At 33.2% G+C, this 21101-nt stretch overlaps 2 protein-coding genes across 2 annotated transcripts in view; both read left to right on the plus strand.

Annotated features, from left to right (window-relative positions):
* Positions 1–2170: 2170 nt before the first annotated feature.
* LOC148614193 (uncharacterized) overlaps positions 2171–21101 on the plus strand; it is a 35235-nt gene continuing 16304 nt past the window's right edge. The window contains exon 1 of the mRNA XM_088588106.1: positions 2171–2244. Within this exon, the coding sequence (XP_088444232.1) occupies positions 2181–2244 (64 nt within the window). The 5' untranslated portion in view covers positions 2171–2180. The remainder of the gene's footprint in view (positions 2245–21101) is intronic.
* LOC148614194 (uncharacterized) lies at positions 2860–12611 on the plus strand. Its single transcript, XM_088588110.1, has 5 exons — positions 2860–2989; positions 7761–8123; positions 9163–9372; positions 10613–10730; positions 11169–12611. The coding sequence occupies exons 2-5, from the start codon at positions 7850–7852 to the stop codon at positions 11221–11223; spliced, it is 657 nt and encodes a 218-aa protein (XP_088444236.1). The 5' UTR covers positions 2860–2989; positions 7761–7849; the 3' UTR covers positions 11224–12611.

Consider the following 21101-nt stretch of genomic DNA (forward strand, 5'->3'; position numbering starts at 1 on the left):
ATCAAAAAACTATTTCATGTGCATTGATCATGGAAATGTGCCGCATTGTGAATGACTTCTTTTTTTTCATTAAAGGTGTTCTAAAGTACAAGGTAAAACATACAAATGGGAAAATAACTATATTACTAGATTACATGAAAATTATCGAATTACAAATATGGTTATATTTCAAATGCTATTATTTTTTTCAGCGATTTTAATTTATGACCAAATATTCAATTGTAGAACAAAGGAGGTGCTCTGACAATTTAACTTATATAGCCAAGCTTTGACCTCATATTTTTTACCCCTCAAAACGTTCAATTTTCTGTCAGTCCGTAAATGTATCAAAATTAGTAATTTTTTTCAATTTACATTTATTCTGCATATATACTACACAATCTTAAGGAAATGGAATTCATTTTAGGGCAAGATTACCCATTGTTGACCCACATTTATGAGTCCGGTTACCCATTTTTTTTTATTTATTTTTTTTTTCATTTTTTGAAGAGGGTAGAATGTTGTACTACATATATCAAAATAAAGAAAATTAAATTCGGGTTTCTTACATGATGGAGCCACCTAAAATCAATATGAAGTTATCCATCTGCACGTCAGAACCTTGATCAATATGTACAAATAGATTGACAATTCAAGCACCGTTTGAATGTCATCTTTCTATTTTTCAAATTGCTTTTACTGTCTGACAGTATTGCTTAAGGTTACTGTCGTGATTATAAAAAGTATCCGCAATTTTCAATGACAATGTGATTCAACATGACTGTGATAGCCGATCAACAGAAGAACTCAATTTTGGACGTTGACATGTCGTTATGTCTCGACCTATCGGTCTAAACGTGACATTGTCTGTTTCGACTTTCAAACTACCGTGTGTATCTTTATCTTAATTTTTTTTTTGTATTGAGGCCCATGTTTGGCTATCTAATTAATGTCCATCAGACATTATAAGCCAAAAACAGGATAAATGAGTAATGAAAAATAAACTCACCGTTTTCTTTAAAGCTGAATAAATAGTTATTAATTCTGTAACTGGGTATTATGCAAAGGTCCATAGAATATTAGTTGCTAACTGTTTGTTTTACATTTCGTTTTGGCAGGCCTATTTTTATAATGCGTATTCAGAGAGTGCAAAATATAAACACAAACAATAACGATACATTCATTGAAATGAAATTAATGAATTGATTATTTATCGATGCATTGAACATTTTACAATACTTCATAAACATGTTTCTTTAAAAAGAAGTAAATTGGTATTTTTTGTATCTTAAGTCTTTTGTTCCCTTTCCAAAATACCTTATTTATCCCCAGTAAAGCAAACTATGTCATAATTGTGTAGTTCGAAATTGACAACGTAGTCTACTTTTCGACACGGTTCCATAGTACACTTTTATTACTTGCTCTCTATCGTATATATGTTGATCGTTTTTTAATGTAAATATTTATCTGCTGGTCCTCTATGGCAAGAATTTTATTATCTGACCGACGGCGTATCACTTAAATCTCGCCATAGTATAATTAAGCACTGAGGTCTATAGTACAGGGAAGAAATTTATTAACAATAATCATGTAAAGGATAAAAAAATTTTCAATATACAAAACTAGCTCGATACTACATTTTATCAGATTTAATGCAGAGTTGCGTTAAATGCTGGCCTTTGTTTTAAAGCAAAGAAAATTTAAAATTTAAACTTTCATAAACTTATGCAACATGTACAACAATCTACGGCTCAATCGTAAGTTTAGGCGTGATCTTGATTTTAAATGCCATGTAACGGAAAACAGTAGGGCTATTATATATCATTCATAGAAAGAAGCAAGAGAAACTTTCTTTGCATTGTATGACCTCCCTATTAACATCGTTCCGAAATAACGGTAATTAATAACACAATACATCACCATCTTTTTACCCTGAAAGAAAAAAACAAGCTCGATCCTGATATGGATAAAAAAAAATTGTGTTAAGAATGCTGACTTTTTTTAACTATGCAAGATAAATGTTTAGTCATTTGACATAGAAGAGGTCCATCTAGTGATTGTTCCCTAGTTTTATCAATTTATCAGCTAAATATAAACAATATGATGATATCTGTTACAACTACTTATAAAATTATCACAACAAAATGAGACTACGGCCTTAGATAAAACACCTGTAAATTCATTTAACAGATTTTGTAGGGATGATTTGCAAGTTTCAGGTTTTTTCACTAGAGACAATTTATTTTGTGCTTATAACTAACCAAGGTAAGATGTTATCGGCTTTCACAATTTTGCAATCATTTGAGATTAAAAATATGTGTGTTTTTACATATTGCTCCAGATATAGCACAAATTCCTTTAAAGAGGCTGGTTTTAAATGTACGAATCCGTAAAGCATTTGGTCCTTTTTAATAATGTTACGAATTTAGATATACCAAAAAAAACGTAATGTCGAATGTTACGTTTAACGATTGGGTATAACGTAAACCAAAGAAATAATAGAAAACTTTATATAGCAGAACATTAAAAACCAATCTATATTATTTGGGGATGGAATTGGTTGGTGCCTTCAACTTTAATCAACATCCTCTCTGTTTACAATGCCAACTCAACACTGATATTACCCGGTTCCAAAAGAAACTGTAAGGTTGATAAAAATGCTTATTTTACAATTGTGTACAAAGTGGTATTTCTTCAAACTACTCAAAAACATGTTGCTATGGAGTTCAGTGTCAATTCATATGCAATGATACAAACATTATTTCAATTACCAACATTGATTACGAAAGGAACAGCAGTTTCTCAAGATGTTCCGAAACGTGCACTGATGGAAACAGCGAAACGTGTCAGATATTTCGTTTACCACTGTCGTCGAACAACTGGAGGAATTATCTTTATTATTCGGGAATTTCTGGGAGGAACGATGGGGGGTTTACAACAGATCGGGCACTTTGTGGAAGATCCCAGATATCTTCAAATATTGTTCACGTCGCTTACTCTTGCCTTAACGGTAAGTAACGTTCAAAATTTGAAAATATTTTGCGGAGGAATCCTAATTGAAGGGGTCTAAATAGAAATATAATTATTTTAGTCGGAGATCATGTTATGTATACAATAACAAACGCGCATATATAAAAGACATATAACTATTGGGTGTTTAATCCAATGTTTCCGAGCCTTATGATAATTTTGTAATCAAATGCAGTTTGCATTCAACACTTTATTTGTATGCGATGATGCTTGTTCAGGACAATGAAATTACGCCTACGCACATGTACTTCCCATGTCACCTAATATCACTCAGAACATGCTTTTTATTTCATATAGTATTTTAATAACTCGGCGGGTGTTTCCAGAAAAAAACAGAGAACGCTAACCCCACCTGATCCATGCTACAAGTTTTAGGTTGAGTCCGAGTTGCTCATTTACTTTTGTTTCTTTGTATGTATTATGTTGGTTATTTCATGCTATTTCTTGTGCATATCTGTTTTCATGTCTTTATTCCTGCATTGAATTCTTTTGATTTCCGCTCAAGTCATGATTCCTTTCATTGTATTTTAATACAAAAAAAATAAGCGAAAATTTCAGGATAATTTCTGAAGTCCTTCCATATCACTTAAGTGCGCTTTTCAACATAATAGTTTTAGATTGTTTTATTTAACACGTAGAAATTTAGACAGAGTAGTGGCTTAAACAAACCTTCATTTGTTAATAGGTGAAATGACTAATTCTAAATGTCACCTACTCCAATTTTGTTGACCAATCTAATTGTTTTTTTTCCTCGCATTTTCATAATCATAATAGTGATTTATAACTGATTTTCAAAAACTGTATATGGTCGTTGCTTCACAATCGTAAACATTTTGTTGAAACATTTTAGCAGGAAAATGATCAATAATTAACAAACTTTACATATAATTACGTATATTAAATGAAAATGTTAATATAGTAGATCGAATGGTATATCATTTTGATAGTGTAATCAAGGGAACCAAGATTCGAGAGAAAATCAATAGAATGTAATCCAAGAATAAAGACTTAACAGGAAAGGTACACACACACAAGCAAATAACATAACTAGAATAACACGTACGAAGAAACAGAGGCAAATGGGTACCTTAAAAACTCAGAGCATGGACCCTGGTGCCGGTGGGATATATACGCGTCCTCTGCTTTCTTAATAACTTCCTCCGAGTATAAGCTAATGTTGTACATTGTGTTTTCAAATGCAGCGTAGTTCCGGTGTCATGATTGTAGAACTCATGCACAAACGGCATCAGAAACTTTCCTCAGTTATATATTTTGCTTTACAAACTTTGGATCACATAATAATGTACCGGTAAACCTAATTAATGAATGAACGTGCTTACATGACAACTTATTTCACTGACCGCATCATGACCCAATGAGAATGTCTGTGTAAACATTCCGATGCATTACAACGTCCTTGCGAAACCCAAAACGGTAGTCTAGGACGTTACAAAATCCTCAGTCATTTATGTTAACAGTCCTGTGAAGTTTTTTCTTTCAGTTAACTTAACAATTTATCAAAAACTAGTGGTTTTCAATGTTTCCGGTGCTTAACTGACATCTCATACGAATCAGTTTTTAAATATGGTTTATATTGTGAATTCTCAAATATCCATTTTTTATAATGTTACTTAACTTGAATTTGCATAATCTGAAGAAAAAACTTGATATTGCTATATTAAGGAAATTGCATTGCTGACTTATGCGATTGAAACTGGCATGCAGATATTAAATTTACAATTTTAAAAATTATGGCGTTGATCATGAAAATATAAATAGTCATTTTGTGCCGTATGATTAAACGCTTGATAGGATGCCCTTCAATTTCGACTTTGTATTTGTATTATTTATCAAAACTTTCATTACTTCAGTAATACTAAGAGTAAGTTGCTGTAGACGAATCTTGTTTTCTTTATATATTCGTTAGATAAATAAAATACAATATCTATGTCTTTGTCTGGATTGTGGTACAGTAACAGCTTTAAACATTTTAATTTGACCTTTTACAATACTTAAGTACAATACTGCATATTTACAAATATTTGGTGAAATTGCTTTGTCAACTAGGGTCATACTGATCTGTGTAGACAAAGGTTATTCTAATTCTAACTTTTTACTTTTCAATATTATACACAACCTATCCCACGAAAAATTAAAAAACTGTCTAAAAGACACAAAGCATTTAAATGCAAGAATGGTTATTCTCACCGTCTATGTACTGGATTCCTAAACTCCACAAGAATCCATACAAACAACGTTTCATAGCTGGATCTGCAAAATGTACCACTAAACCTCTTTCAAAACTTTTAACTTCTATATTCACAACTGTCAAAGAGGGTCTGCAGTCCTACAACAACACTTGTTACTCCTGTAGTGGTATTAGTTCAATGTGGATCCTGAAACATTCAAACGATCTTTTGCAGACAATCAGTTCAAGACCATTATCAGAATATAATAACCTATGATTTTTCAACACTGTATATTTTCATTCCCCATACTCAGTTAAAATCCCGACTTAAAAACACTATACATCGTTGTTTTTTTTTTTTAAAAAGATGGCACACCTAGATACAAATATATTGTTATTGGTAGAGATTCCTCATACTTTGTAAAAAAAATAATTCCAAATCATCTTCCAAATATACAGAGGACAATGTTTACAAAATGCTGGAATTTTTAATTGACAACATATTTGTCCAGTGTGGTGAACGCATTTTTCAATAAACGGTACATGTATTCCAATGGGAACGAATTGTGCGTCTTTACTTGCTGACTTATTCCTTCACTCTTATGAGGCTGCCTTTATAGCTGATCTGATCCGAAAGAAAGAATATCGTTTAGGGGGAACCTTTAATCTCAGTTTCCGCTATATAGATGACGTATTATCTTTAGACAATCCTAATTTCGGGGATATGATACATCGCATCAACCCCAAAGAACTTGAGATAAAGGATACTACAGACACTGAGAGGTCAGCCTCATATCTTGACCTACACTTAGAAATCGATGGTAAAGGAAAACTATTGACCAAACTTTACGACAAACGTGCTAACTGCATTCAGATTTGTCAACTTTCCTTTCATCTGTGGCAACATTTCTTCTGCACCTGCTTGTGGAGTGTTCATATAACAGCTCATACGTTATGCCAGAGCTTGCCGAAACTACGCAGACTTCTTGTATCGCGCTAAAATTCTAACAAATAGGCTTCTGGAACAGGGTTATGTTGCTACAAGATTGAAGTCATCACTACAAAGTTTAATGGTCGTCATTATGAACTCGTGTATCGGTGTATCCATCTGCGCCGTGAAAACTGATTTGTTCAATGTGTCATAGTTTTCCTTTCCTCTTTCGTCTACCCCGGACTTGACTTTTTATGAGCAACTCGGCGGTGTTTCTAGAAAAGCAGAGGACGCTTACCCTACCGGTGCACCTGGTCCATGCTCCCAGTTTTTAGTGGAATCCGAGTTGCTCATTTGCTCTTGTTACTTTGTATGTATGATTTTAGTTACTTTATGTTCTTTGTTGTTTATGTCGGTTTTCCATGTCTGGTCTTTGTCCCTGGGTTACATTCTTTTAATTACCACTATAACATTGGTTCCTTGGTTACTCTTTCTACATACGAAGGCTTAAAACGAATCAAATACCAATGTTCTTTTTATTGTCAATTTCAAAAACACGTTCTGCAATGTTATGCAATGAGGGTCCTGAGATGCATACAAATATTGTTATATAACTGTAAATGAATTTCAGAAATAAGGGAAACAAGCTCTTAGTATTATTATTCAACGGACAGCTGACTAACATATCTCTGAAATGTCTCTGAAAAGTTATTTAAATGTCTTATTTAAATGGATTTTCGTCCCAATAATCATTGCAAGATTCTACAAAAAACAGGAGGAACTTGTACACGCTTTTCTAGTACTGGGTGGATAAAAATCTGATTTTGAGAATTACCGTGCACTCTTGCTAACAAGGAAAGATGAGTTGAGTTGAGACTCATATTGTTAGAATAATTAAATTTACAGTCGACTGTATTTTTGTTGAACTTGTCCTACAAATCTACACCTTGAAATAGCTGTTGAAACAGATTTTGCACCACTGTGAGGCCGGTTCCTTTATCCTTGTGACGCTATGTGTGTACCAGGGCAAAGTTCTAAAAACAAGGAGAAGCTAGTAGCTAGCACATTCCCTTAGTTTCAGTTTCCTTTATATAGATGATGTCTTATTCCTGAATAAATATACTTCATTTAATCTATCCATATAAACTAAACATGACATCATGTTCTGCTTCATACATAGATCTTAACTTATACACGGATGATTCAGGACGAAGTTTTAAATGGAAACTTAATGACAGACAAGATGAGTTTGATTTTAAATTGTAAACTTCCCCTGTTAAATTTCAGTAAGCAAACATCTTCAGCCTGGCGAGTATATATTTCACAGTCGATCTGACCTTCCTACCTCACAGATGAAACAAGAATTATTTAGTTTACGTCTTACCTGATTGACCATCCACATCACTTGATACATACTGAGTTTTACCGACTTGCAATGTGTCGAGTGCCTCTTTCTGAGCATGACATGCTTACCATTCATTGTCAACCTGATGTTGCTCAAGCAACAATATGAAGATCGTCGACTTCTTTTTTTCACGTTTTGTACTTAATTTTTTATGTCTCTGATTTGTTCTTCTATGTTGATGCTTCGATATATTTTTGCCGGTATTCTATAAATCTCTCTCATTTCAGAAAATAATATATTTAACTTCTGTGGTGAATTTAAGCATAAGACGAAATCAACGTTTCACCTAAAATACAAACAATAGAAAGAAAAATTAATGGAACATACAAATTGTACCTGCAGTGCATCCACAAACACCGGTTACCTCCAGATTCAAGCAGTAGACATTCGTTTTCAAAGCCCTGTATCAACAGGCATAACTGGAAGTTGTGAGGCTGCAGACTCCTTTCTTGAACTGGGGTCTACAGTTTTAAATTGTACAACAAAAACGCTTCTCGGGGGCTACCAATCGATTTACAATTCGAGTGAAAACGTGACCATATCACTTCATATACGAACTATACCACAGATGGTTTGGATTGCTATAAAATGTAAGTTCATATTTTAATCGGGATCATTGCTAGCTCGGAAAATGTGTTCATGTACTTATTCAAATATTGGGAACAAGGCAATATTAAGTATTAACTTGATTTATTTTTACTGATAAACATTGGCATGATTATATAGCTTAGTTGTAACATACCTGATCTCTGTTGTGAATACCTACCTTACTCAAGCCGCTGCATTTATACTTTGTGTATTTAGTATGTGTGAATGTTAATCAATATTAATTAATTTGATGAATGGTGTTGCTATAAGTTTAGGTTGGCGTTGAAATTCTAGAACTATTATCAAATAGAAAATGACAAACGTGATTACTACTCATACATATTGTAATATTCTTGTTTGTGGTAGTAGTAATTGGAATTTGTGTTGGTTAAAATCTAGAAACTTAGCAATATAAATACCATAATTTCCGAGTTGCTCATTTACTTTTGTTACTTTGTATGTATGATTTCAGTTACTTTATGTTCTTTGTTGTGTGTGTCTGTTTTCCATGTCTAGTCTGTGTCCCTGGATTACATTCTTTGATTACCGCTATAACCTTGGTTCCCTTGATTACTCTTGCACGATGCGGATTATAGATTCTAATGGTTTAAATAAAAAGTATATTGTTGTATTTATTTGAATAGAACGTTCTAGTGTTCTATTTCTAGCATACTTTAATACATTCATTTTACTATATAAATGAGCAATTCTGTATCAGTAACTTAATGGAATTCCAATAATATGAAATATTCAATGATACTAAATTATTGAACCATGCAATAATACCTGTACATGTATTCATACTTTGTAACACAAGTCACGATATTGAAACTATTCATATCGATTCTTTTTCGAACACCGAGCTAGTTAGGTATCCGTTCAATCAATGCACAAATTGTTTCTCTTCTGTTGTATTTTTATTTCCTCAGTTTTGTTTTTTCTGTGAAAAACCTTTCGCTTGACGTCGTGGTATTCCTACATCTACAATGTATTGAAATTATCTTTAATAATTTAGAGTTTATCGTATCGCTTATTACACAGCCACTGATGAAGCCGAAGTCGACATCTCTTGTCAAAGTAATAAGAAGACAACAACAACTGACATGCCAACAAAGATATCAGATACACATTCAACTATTGACAAAACAACTCACAAACGAAACCAATCTACACCACAGTCTGTATCAACCACAGCAATGGAAAAGACTAGTGCAAAAGCCAATATAGACAAAATAACACCCTTATCAACAAGTATGTCAAAACTCTTCGTTCGCAAAACATATTTCCCCAGTAGGTAAACATATTTTTTATAAAATAAACTACATTACAATCTTTGAATTGTGTGAACGTGACAAAACTGAAATCTCTTTTTAAACTCATAAACTTGTGGATCGCAATATCGTCTCTGGTGCCAAACGTTCGTGAGTATATATTTCAATTTGTAGATAGTTGAAATGGTAATCAAGGGGAACCAAGGTTCTAGTGAAAACATGGTAATATCCTACATGGCTTTTTCCTGCAATTTGTTTACATGTATTTTAAACTTCGTATTTGTTATTAATAATTTGATTATTTTAGGCAAGTAATACCAACACAATATAAAAATACCAAAATACAAAACACGAAATCGATATAATATTGTCTTATGTACGATGTTGTTTATTTTATATGTTAAATAATTTTGTCCGTCCTTTTGAAGTAATAAACAAATTTAATTAGATATTAGATGAAATATTTTGTCAAAATATGAAGTAACTCTTCAATGAGTTATCTTGAATTATACCCGTAGGGTAAACCGTTATGTTCAAGTAAAGAATCTGTGTTCAAAGATACGATGAAATACCAAAACATGAAATAGTTTATCTTGCAATATGCCATTTTTACATGTTATTGTATGCTCCTTCTTCCTACGCGTAGACATATATCCTATGTCTGTGATTATAGGTATATGTACAAGCATGCAGTTTCTAGGTTGTTTTGTTTGGTATTTAAATATTTTGTATGTATCTATGCATGTTTGGTAATCAAGGTGTGTGTAAAAAGTTTGCTTTTCCAGTGACACAACATAATTAATACAAATAATTAATATCAATTTTATTAATAATTAAAACATAATTTGTACACCCAAACTACTGTTTGGCAAATTGTTGCCACGTTTGTTGCGTTTCATTTAAAATTAAATAAATTTAACAAACGAAGAATCATATCATCGTGCCATGAAAGGCCACAAATGTGGGCGCTTAGCACTTCAATTCTCCAAACTGAAACTAACTGCATACAAAGAATCTGCGTTCAAAGACGAAATAGTTTATCCTAAATTCACAGTATTTTCACGAGTGCATGGTAATGGTTTGATTAATTAGTAAATATAACTGTTATATGCTCTTGAAATAACCAAGTACATAGAAGAACGTTATGTTTTGCATACCAATAAGAATTATGATAATTATTTACATTCCTTAACAGTTCCTATTTTGAGATTACTTTACAGGAAATGAAGAAGACTTATATGATGAAGCAGTCATCGCCCTTGCCAGTGCAGGAATACTCATTGTGCTTATACTCATATGCGGTGTTGTTAGTGCAAGAAATAAATGGAAAAAAGAAAGGTAGAGTTAGTTTTGAAACAGATATTATTAAGTAAACACTTTACAAAAATTTCCACAACTTCTTGACTGTTACTGTATAAATATTCAAAACTGACCAAGCAATTTTTCAATGAATCCTTGAATGTACCCGGATACGAGCTTTAAATAAATCGTAATTTGTTCATGAGCGACATAAAGGATAGCTATGGCAAATGTCATATGCAAAACCCATTTTCCTTGATATAGACAGAACGCTAAAAAGCACAGAGACAAAAAAAGAAGTATATAAAACAAAATATAAAAGTCAAGTACAAAAAGCTCAAGAAGGCTAAAAAGAAAGGGAAAAGTTTGACTCGAATAATTAAATATGTCATCATCATTGTGAAAGTTAAATGATTGTTACCCTCGGCTTGTTTATTCATTTTCATAGTGAGAACTTTTAAGATTTCCTTTTTATAGATCAAAGAAACAGGTCCAGGAATCAGACAGGACGTCAACCGCAGATCAATCCTAGATCTTTAAATGGAGCAAAGGTAATACATTACGACAAAACCATAACTGATCTACATAATGCAAATCCGTTGAAAGATATTCCTGCATCGGTGAACTATTCAATGATCACAAAACCAAACAGGAAAATAAAAGTGGAAGACGGCGTCCAACGAACTGCTGTGGAACTGGGAGAGTCGTTACATTCGGAACCTCGAAATGACTACAACCTCTTAGCTTTTAAAATTTCCAGCAGCTCAACTGAGCTATTTGAAAATGATAACAAATACGATCATGCAATACCGACAAAGGCATCAAGGTCAGTAAAAACCTCTATGTATGATCACGTGCAACTTGAAAGTTCACTATCTAGTTATCAAGAGGATCTAAAAGTAACACAAAATACAATATCAAGATGTGACCAAGGTGAGGTAAATTTGAAACAACCAACATGTGACTTTATCAACCCTTACGTCGATGACGTAGTCGCACAAGGAATAAAAAGTCAACGAGACTTCCTGAAATCACAAACCTCCATTGATAAGGCAATGACAGATATGGTAAATCTTGCTCAAGACTGGGCCTTTATAAGGAATGATGATAAACATAAAACCGACAGATATGACCTATTTTGATTACATCCACTTAGTGTTATTGTTCATTATTATTATTTCTAGATGCACTTTATGGACAGGTGACGAGTATTGCATCTCATCTTCAAAATTCTACATACTAGTATATAACATTATGATTTTTTACACAAATACCAATCTGTTGGATTTTCATGAAAAACTGAGGTTAGAGTTTGATCATTTGTAAATTGTGATGGTGTAAACATTTGATGTTGAGTGTTTGTGATTATTAACTTCTTTCTGAATCAATGCAAATGTTCATCTAACATTTGACTTTCATAAGTACGACGCATTATAGAGTGTAATTCAATAACGATGTGGACAAGAATATGATATTGATTGTTCGTGTTTATACAACGGCTGAAAAAGAAATGCAAAATCATGTGGGTTTGTTTTTAATTTGTTTTTATTTAATTTAATTTAATCAAACATGTTTTGTGTATTTGCTTGTAATCATCTTCAGTTTATAGTGCTGGATGAGTTTGTGCTTTGTTTTAATTGATTTTATAGTTATTATGCTTGCTGTTTTCTTTTTCTTGATTGTTCTTTGGTGTGACTTTTCGTGTTGTATATAACTTGTTATCCGTGTTTCATTTAATTTGGTAAGTAAATGTTTAGTTCTCAATTTGTGCTATACGATTATTGATTACGCTTATGAAGTTGATATAGTATAATAACATACGTATGGTCACAAAATGTTCATGAAAGTCTGCAAATGTGTACGTTTAAAAATGTATGTTAATTTTGAAATAAAGTATCTTTATGTCTATATGTTCTTAATGTGCCTCTAAACCATGGTGATTTTTTTCCCTTAAATTGAAATGTATAATTATTTCAAAATACAATATCGAAAGAATGAATAAGCAGAGACAAAAGAAACCACGAACAGCATACTGAAAAGAGCATTTAAAAATTAAAAAAACAAATTAATATAATTCTAAAACTTATATCAAATAGGCAACCTCGACCCCAACAGTAAAACTAGACGTATGGATTATCTGCTCCGGTAGGGTTGTATGTCATTTGGTTTTGTTTCTGTTGTTTTTTTTTGTGTTTTGTTTTGTATTGTTTGTTTTGTTGTGATATTGTTTTTGTTTTCGTTTTTTCTGTGTTTTTGTTTGTTTATTTTTTTTCATACAAAAAGAGGTAAACAACGTGCTGAATATTATACCAATAATTCATGATGGTGTAGAATTGTTTCGAAATGATGACTATGAAGAGATGACTATAATGCTGAGATGGCATAATTTGTTCAATATTGTTGTGTCTGTCAGAACTACGACAAGCTGTTATACAAGATTAATTTCCAAATCATAAGCATTTGGAATGTTTCAATAATAAAGGGAACTTAACGTTACGAAATGTTGTCATCACATTTCTGTTGTCACTTCAAAATTTAAAGATTAGAATTATTCAAGTCGTGCCAAAAGTGAGCCCGGTGTTCATTTCACATTCTGTGCAAAATAACAGTTTTCATAATAAAACTCTTGGGAAGCCATTTCATCACCAACTTTGTATTTCGTTTTTGTGATTTTTTCTTCTGAGGAAAAATGGCGTAAAATATACTAATTCGACCCCCCAAAAAATGTCTTGACTGGCTTTGCTTGGCCTTTAGTTCTATTCACACCTCCCTAACCGGGAATCCTGGATCCGTTCCCTCTGCTTATTGGATATGAATTGTCATTTTACATTTTTTATCCAATAAAGTCATTAGTATTGCGGGAAATCAATCATTAACTGTATGTGTATGAAGTGAGAATAGACACGTAGCAGCCATTAAAACTTAAGCAAAATTTGATGTAATTTTTGGCATACATATATTGTGCAGCCCGTTGTAAAATAATGATAAAGTGGAGTTTCCGTAATTCATTTCGATTCTAATAGGACTAGTTTCTTCATGTTTTTTTGAATAGACGCAGCCAATGCGTTCCACGAAATGTTGGTCATGTGTTTATCGCTTTTTGGGTTTTCAATCCTTCAGGATAAAAATACCTTATGTCGCCGGTCCACCACTGGAATTTCCATACTAGTTCTGAACACTACACAAAAGGATAGTCCAAATGTAATTTCTTTTATATCATTCAATACCTATTTTATAACCAGTAAATATGTTTCTTGCAATTATTCAGCTCAAAAATATTCCTTTATTTCTGCAAACAAATTTAAGGTCGTCGTTATATCAACTGATAATATTGAGCGGCTCCATTTTGGCATTAAAAGATATTTAGTAATTTGCATTTAGGGAATTTAGTTATTGCAGCAATGTGCCAAGAAGTATAAAATGTGTTAAGATTGTTCCATTCAACACACTTTTCAGTCAAATTTTCCATCATATCATTAATATTTTACCATTGATAAACAGGAAGTGAAGAGCAGTGATTTGAACCAAGTAAAATTGGCGGGAAAATTCAAATTGATCCTTTCAAAGTGTCTAGTTTTTGAAAATATTCTGTTCACCAACTAAGTTATTTTCTTAAGCTGAAATTAGTTTTATTTGAGTATACTTACAATGTAGGATAAATACTCTGTTAATATAGTTTTTGAATGTAAATGCAATTCAACTTTTTGACAGATCTAAAAATTTGGAAAAAAAGGTGAAATGGAACTAATTTGTAAATGTGTGTGAGGTATGATCAGTAGAATGGATGACATTCAGTTTACACATATTAGGAAAAAACAATTCTTAATGATATGTAATTTATTTTACATCATGTAATCTTTTAAATTTTGTTCATGCTACAATTTTCACACGAAACAAAATCCCCATTGCTAACAGCACTTTGATTTGCCATGGTTGTGATTTTTGAAGCACGTCATATCAGCATATACCTCAACATTTACCTTATCGTAGGTTGTGGCACAAAAATTAGTTCAGTAAATAGTCAGTTGATGCTCACTCTGGGAATGTTTTTGTGCGTATATGAATAAAATTGTATAGATATTTACAGCTAGTTGAAATAGACTAGTTCCAATTTCAAAACAAATCTTGGAAGGCTATTGAGTAGTTTAAATAGCTCTCTAGGTAGATATCTGCCCTACATTATACCAATGTGTCCTACTTAACTGTCTCAGAACACCTGAGTGATCTTTTGGACACTGCTTTTTAAGTTTGAATAGCTTATTTTTACGTCCTGTAATCAATTAAATTACATGATGTAAAATGTCAGTTATGATAAGCTTAGCCTCTGAAGGTCAAGTAAATTCACTTCACTGAGGCCATTTAAATCATTGTTAAATTTTCTATACTGGTACATTTTTAAGGCGTCTTATATATACACAGTCACTGTAATTAGAAGAAAAAAAATAAAATGATACTAGTATTTACAATCACTTTACCACATTTCTTAAACAACTTTCTTTTTTAAAAAAATGTTTAATATTTATAAGATCCTTAGAATGATTGGTGCATGCATTTATATCGCAAACTGAAAACATGGCCATTTTGCAAAAGTGTAATGAATGTTACCATAACTTTAAGCTCTTAAAACTACTTCAGCCAGAAAGAATCTCAGTTTAACAATGTATAAGCATCAAATTCTTTTTAAAAGAAGTTTCAGCATTCAGTTCAATTAAGTAATTGATACTAAAAATACGCTTGGTCTATGAATACTTAAATAAAATGAACAGTGTTATTCAATCAGAAACAAGTAAATCACTTGTGTATCGAATACAAGCTACCTAAACACAGTTGTGGATGGTATAATATTGAGGTTAAGATTATCATATATTGTAGGGCAGGTTTCTACCTAGAGATCTATTTAAATTACTGACCTACATAAATTAGTGTTGAAATTGGAACTGATCTTTTTCAATTAGCTGTAATTCATAAAAAACAAGACCAACCACAGTTTCACCATGCATGGTTTTCGTCTGTTCCTGGATATTGTTGCACAATGTCCCATTTCGAGAAATAAAGTGCCGTGATTGCATTCTGTGAAATGTTATAATAAACGTATAATTTTCATTAAAACAAATCTTATGAAAATATATTTCCCTGCCACCTGTTTACTTTTATACTAAAGAAAGTACTCATAATTAATTTGAATCGGATTAATACAGGAATGGTTACAGAAATAAATAAGATGGTAGTTCCAAAAAAAGAAGCAACACCGTTTAGCCAGATCCTTTGCTCACAGTTTCTGCTATATGTAGATGACGTGTACTCTCATCTTTCCCACATAGCTTGAGATGAAGGGGACTCCGGACATAAAGTCAGCCCAATAACTTCCTTTTCATCTGTGACAACCGGCGTTTTGAATTTGCGGTGATTTGCATTACACTAGCGTCGATTTTTTTTCTTTCACTTGCACCGATTTTGTTTTCTTTCACTTGCTCCAAATTGTTTTTTTTTCCATAGGCCATGAACCATTGTTTCCCCCTTTGTGCCAAATTGTTTTCTCATTACATTACAGTTGAATAAATTTTATTTTCAATTAAGATATTTTATTTCTTTATTGATCAATATCAATAGGTACCTACTATGTTTGCCAGTTATATGCATATTTATTATCAGTATTTTTTCATAACATATATATAACTGTTGCCCCCTACTCACCACGAGGAGCCGGATTCCGGTATGATTTCAACAGTAAAGAACACTTATATAGTGAAAATCCGCTTAATCTCTGAACATATCACTATTTAAAATCTTTGAAGTTTATGAAATATGTGCCCCATCCCTTCAGTACCTGCGTACACGTTCACTCAAACTTGCAGAAACTACATGGACTTTTTGTACCGTGCTTTACTTCTTACAATTTGGCTTCTGGAATTAACGGTTATTTTGCTACAATATTAAAATCATCGCTACAAAAGTTTAATTGTCGTTATAATGAACTCGTGGGTGGGTACCATGTATTCATCTGCACCGTGAGAACCGATTTGTTCACAAATACATAATTTCCCTTTCCTCTTTCGTTTATCGTGGACGTAAAATTTCAATTATGAAACTCTGCTGGTGTTTCTAGAAAACCAGAGGACGTTTACCCAACCGATGCACCCGGTCCATAGCTTTGATTATTTTAGTGGCGTCCGAGTTACTCATTTACTTTTGTTTCATTTTTACACACTAATTTGGTTGCATGTTCCTCGTTGTGTGTGTCTATTCTCCTTGTCTAGTATTTATCCTTGGAATATATATTTTGGGTTTTTTTCTCGAATCTTGATTCCATGGTATCTCTTCAATCCTATTTTGCTCAATTTTACCCACATTTTGCCAAAAAATAACAATTGAAAATTTTCCAATACAAAAAGAAATCCAACGTATTCCTTAAACACCTTTGATCAGCTACTGCATTAAGTTGTTTGACAACTAGGAGGTACTTAAGAAATAGATGTTATTTTTTTTTCGGTCTATGAAGAAAAAACCTCAATCACGCGGTGCTCACAAAATAACCTGCGTCGCCGGTTATTTTATGGTGGGCACGACGGACACTAAACTTGTACATGAAAATGAGGCCAAATTGGAAAATCGAGACGACTTGTGTTAAAATAGCTTATTTTATGAGACATATGTATGCAGAAAATATAGAACGCATTAGTCGAATTCCATTTCCTGATCAAAAAGATAGTGTGGGTCTGACGATTTTTGAAGTCGAATCTATCGACATCATCGCTTGAAGCAGCTTTGATTCAGCTTACATCAAAATGTACCGGGTGTCAAAACGTAAGAGAACGTCTACTTCATTGGCTTTATCCAGTGTTTCATCTCGAAAGCAGCCAAAATCAACTACAAGACGTAACATGGATGAAATGGTTCCATCATCATCTGCACCGATTTACCTGTAACTCAACAATCCATACAAGTATCGTATGCCACAGCAGCCATGCCGATGACGGCTCCTTTACCAGTGACATATCCTAGTGAGCCTACAGTCACAGTATCAGCAACTTTGGCCTACCAGTCGGCGAGGCCTAATCCTACAGTTCCGATTCTGTCATCAAGTAATCAGGTAATAGCGTGGTTAATAATTCCCTACCCATATCAAACACACAACCTGAACTAAATCCTGCTCAAATATCAAGTGTTTATTCAAATTTAAATATTCATGTACCTCAAAATATCAAGGAAAAAATTCAAAGGAGCGATTATATTGATCTAAGTACCCTATTGTCAAACAACCAGCATAAATCAAAAACACAGAAACTCTCGTTAGAAGGTGGCCAACTGGTTTTGCAGCATGATCAAATTAGTTCAATGAAAATTGCATCGATTGAAAAGTGGACCGGTGCGTTCATTATTTTTACAAGTATATTTTGTTCAGTCCACCCACCTCGTTTCCAGGAACTTTTAAGATATATGGCAAATGTTCGTTTTGGGGCTCACAGATGTCATGGTATGAGCTGGAAGCTCTATGATGAGCAATATAAGTTACGCAAAGCTACAGATCCAAATACTTCTTGGGATAAAATTGACACCGAGCTATGGTTACTGTATATGTCTATGACTAATATGGTTGAGTTACAAAGCACCCCAAATTCGAATAATTCAAGATTAAAGTGCTATACATTTAATTATCAAGGTACCTACTATAGAGTTCCATGTCAATATGCACATTGTTGTTTATTTTGCAATGGAGGTCATCCAATCACACAATGCAAAGTAAAACCAAAAAATACAAATATTACTGATTCAAATACAAGATTTTATCAACCATTCCAACCACAACATACACACTTAAGACATGCTGTCAATAACACTTCTCTTTCATCAAATTTTAGGGTTCAGCAGCAACGATTCCCAAGACCAAGAGCTTCGTGGGATATTGCGGCAAATAGGCAAAACTCCTATTAAATTGATTAAATTGAAGGAGTTTTTTGGAAAATTGTCCGAATCATTTAGAAGAGAGCTTTATGAAGGTTTTGAATCAGGTTTTAGGATTCAGTACACTGGTCCTCGTGTGTATAATTTTTCAAAAAATCTCATTTCTGCTGATCAATACACTGAGGAAACTTTTAAAAAACTGAAACGTGAAATAGATCTGGGACGAATATTAGTGCCATTTTCAATCTTACCGATACCAACTCTTCGCATATCCCCTATAGGGCTTGTTCCAAAACAGGATGGTACGTGGCGATTAATTACTAATTTGTCACATCCTAGAGAAAGCAGTGTAAATTCGGCTATAGACCCTGAATTTTGCAAAGTAACCTACTCCTCATTTGATTATATTTTGGAAAAAATCTACGATTTGGGTAGGGGTACCAAGTTCACAAAAGTGGACATTAAATCCGCCTTTCGCTTACTATCTATTCATCCCGCAGATTTTGATTTAATGGGTATCTATTTTGATGGTCATTATTTTATTGATAAATGTATGCCAATGGGTTGTGCTATCTCGTGTAATGTTTTTGAAAAAATTGCAACTTTTCTACATTGGTTGTTTCAGTTTCGCTCTGGCTTAGATTCATTAGACCACTACCTAGATGATTTTATTTTCATGGGGGAAAGTAATACCGGGGACTGCAAGTACCTGATGTATATGTTTGAGGATACTTGTAACAAGCTTGGTGTCCCTATAGCTCATGATAAAATCTCTGGTCCCACTACTGTTATAACTTTTTTTAGGATTTATTATTGATACTGAATTAATGATGGTTATCATATCCCAAGAAAAACTCAAGAAATTGCACGAACAATTAAAATGGTAAATGAAATTGAAAAAAGTAATGTTGAAGGATTTACAATCACTTGTAGGCTTGATGTCTTTTTGTGCAAGGGCCATCCCCTCATCCAGAGCATTTTTAAGGCGCTTTTATGATCTTATGTCGCAGGTGAGACAACCTTTTCATAGAATTCGTTTGAATAGTGAAGTTAAAGCAGACATCAGATTGTGGTTAGAATTTATAGATAAATTCAATGGCCAAATATTTTTCCCGGAAAAACTTTGGACATCAACTGAAATTTTAAAACTTTTGACTGATAGTTCTGGAAACCCAGAATTGAGATGTGGGGCCTACATGTCTGGGAAATGGGTTCAATTAAGTTGGCCACAGCATTGGACAAAAACTGAGTTAATGAAAAACATGGTCTTTCTAGCTAGTTCCGGTTGTTCTTGCGACTTATTTATGGGTCCATCTGTTTGGCAATAAAAAAGTTATTTTTCATATTGATAATCAAGCTCTTGTTAGTATATTGAATAAAAAGTCTCCTAAAGACAAAAATATCATGAAACTAGTCCGACCATTTGTTTTAAAAAACATGGTTCATAATGTTCAATTTAAGGCCATTTTTATCCCAACTGCATTTAATTGTATTTCTGATGCTCTCTCACGTTTTCAGGAAAACAGATTCCGTGCTTTGGTTCCAGATGCAGACAACAACCCAGCTCAAATTCCATCCGATTTTCTGGACTTGATTTACACAATACCATAAATAATCTGTTGTTCAAATCAGTAGTCCCTAGCACAAATCAAACGTATCAAAGAGGGTTAATTGTGTTTAATGAATTTAGACAGAGACATGGATTGCCTGAAATCTGGCCAATACAATTAGCTGATATTTGTAATTTTATTGCTTATCTTTTCGAGGCACATTTTTCACATTCCTCGATTAATTGTCATTTATCGGGCGTCAGTTTTTATTGTAAAATCAATAACATAGACGATCCAACACAAAAATTTGTGGTTAGGAAAATGCTAGAAGGTGTTAAACGCTCCCGAACGATAACAAAAGATCCACGTTTACCACTAACAAAAAACTTGTTAAAAATTGTATTAAGTCGGCAGGCGCGTAGCTGCCGTGAGGCAAAAAAGCGTTTGCCTGCACTTAATTTTACCATTTTTTTTAAGATAAAATACATCCAGGAGAGGCATAAATGATGCTCTAAAACGCTATCTCCGCGGCCCCCAGACCCCCTGTCGTAATTTTTGCCTACACTTCAATTTGGCCTCAGCTACGCGCCTGGTCGGCTACACACAATGTGTCGTACCAGATATGAAGTTTTGCTATTCTGTGCCGCCTTTTCGTTAGCTTATTTTGGCTTGTTTAGAATTTGTGAAATAGCTATTTCTAATTCGGATATACATGTCGTTTCATTTGATGACATTGACTTTGGTAAAAATTTTCTAAAAGTACACCTTTCTTCCTCAAAAACTAATCAAAATGGTAGAGGGACAGATGTTATAATTACTAGTCAATTGGAGGTCGAAATATGTCCGTTTCTTAATAACCTTACTTTTAAGAATCAAAGATCGAAATTTATTGGTCAATTTTTTTGTCATTTTAATGGGTCCCCTTTAACTCGTTATCAGTTTACCTCTGTATTAAAGA

The sequence above is a fragment of the Perna viridis genome, chromosome 6 (genome assembly GCF_037379345.1).
Source record: "Perna viridis isolate PV_CMFRI_1.1 ecotype Kerala chromosome 6, ASM3737934v1, whole genome shotgun sequence".
In the NCBI taxonomy this organism is placed as follows: Eukaryota; Metazoa; Mollusca; class Bivalvia; order Mytilida; family Mytilidae; genus Perna; species Perna viridis.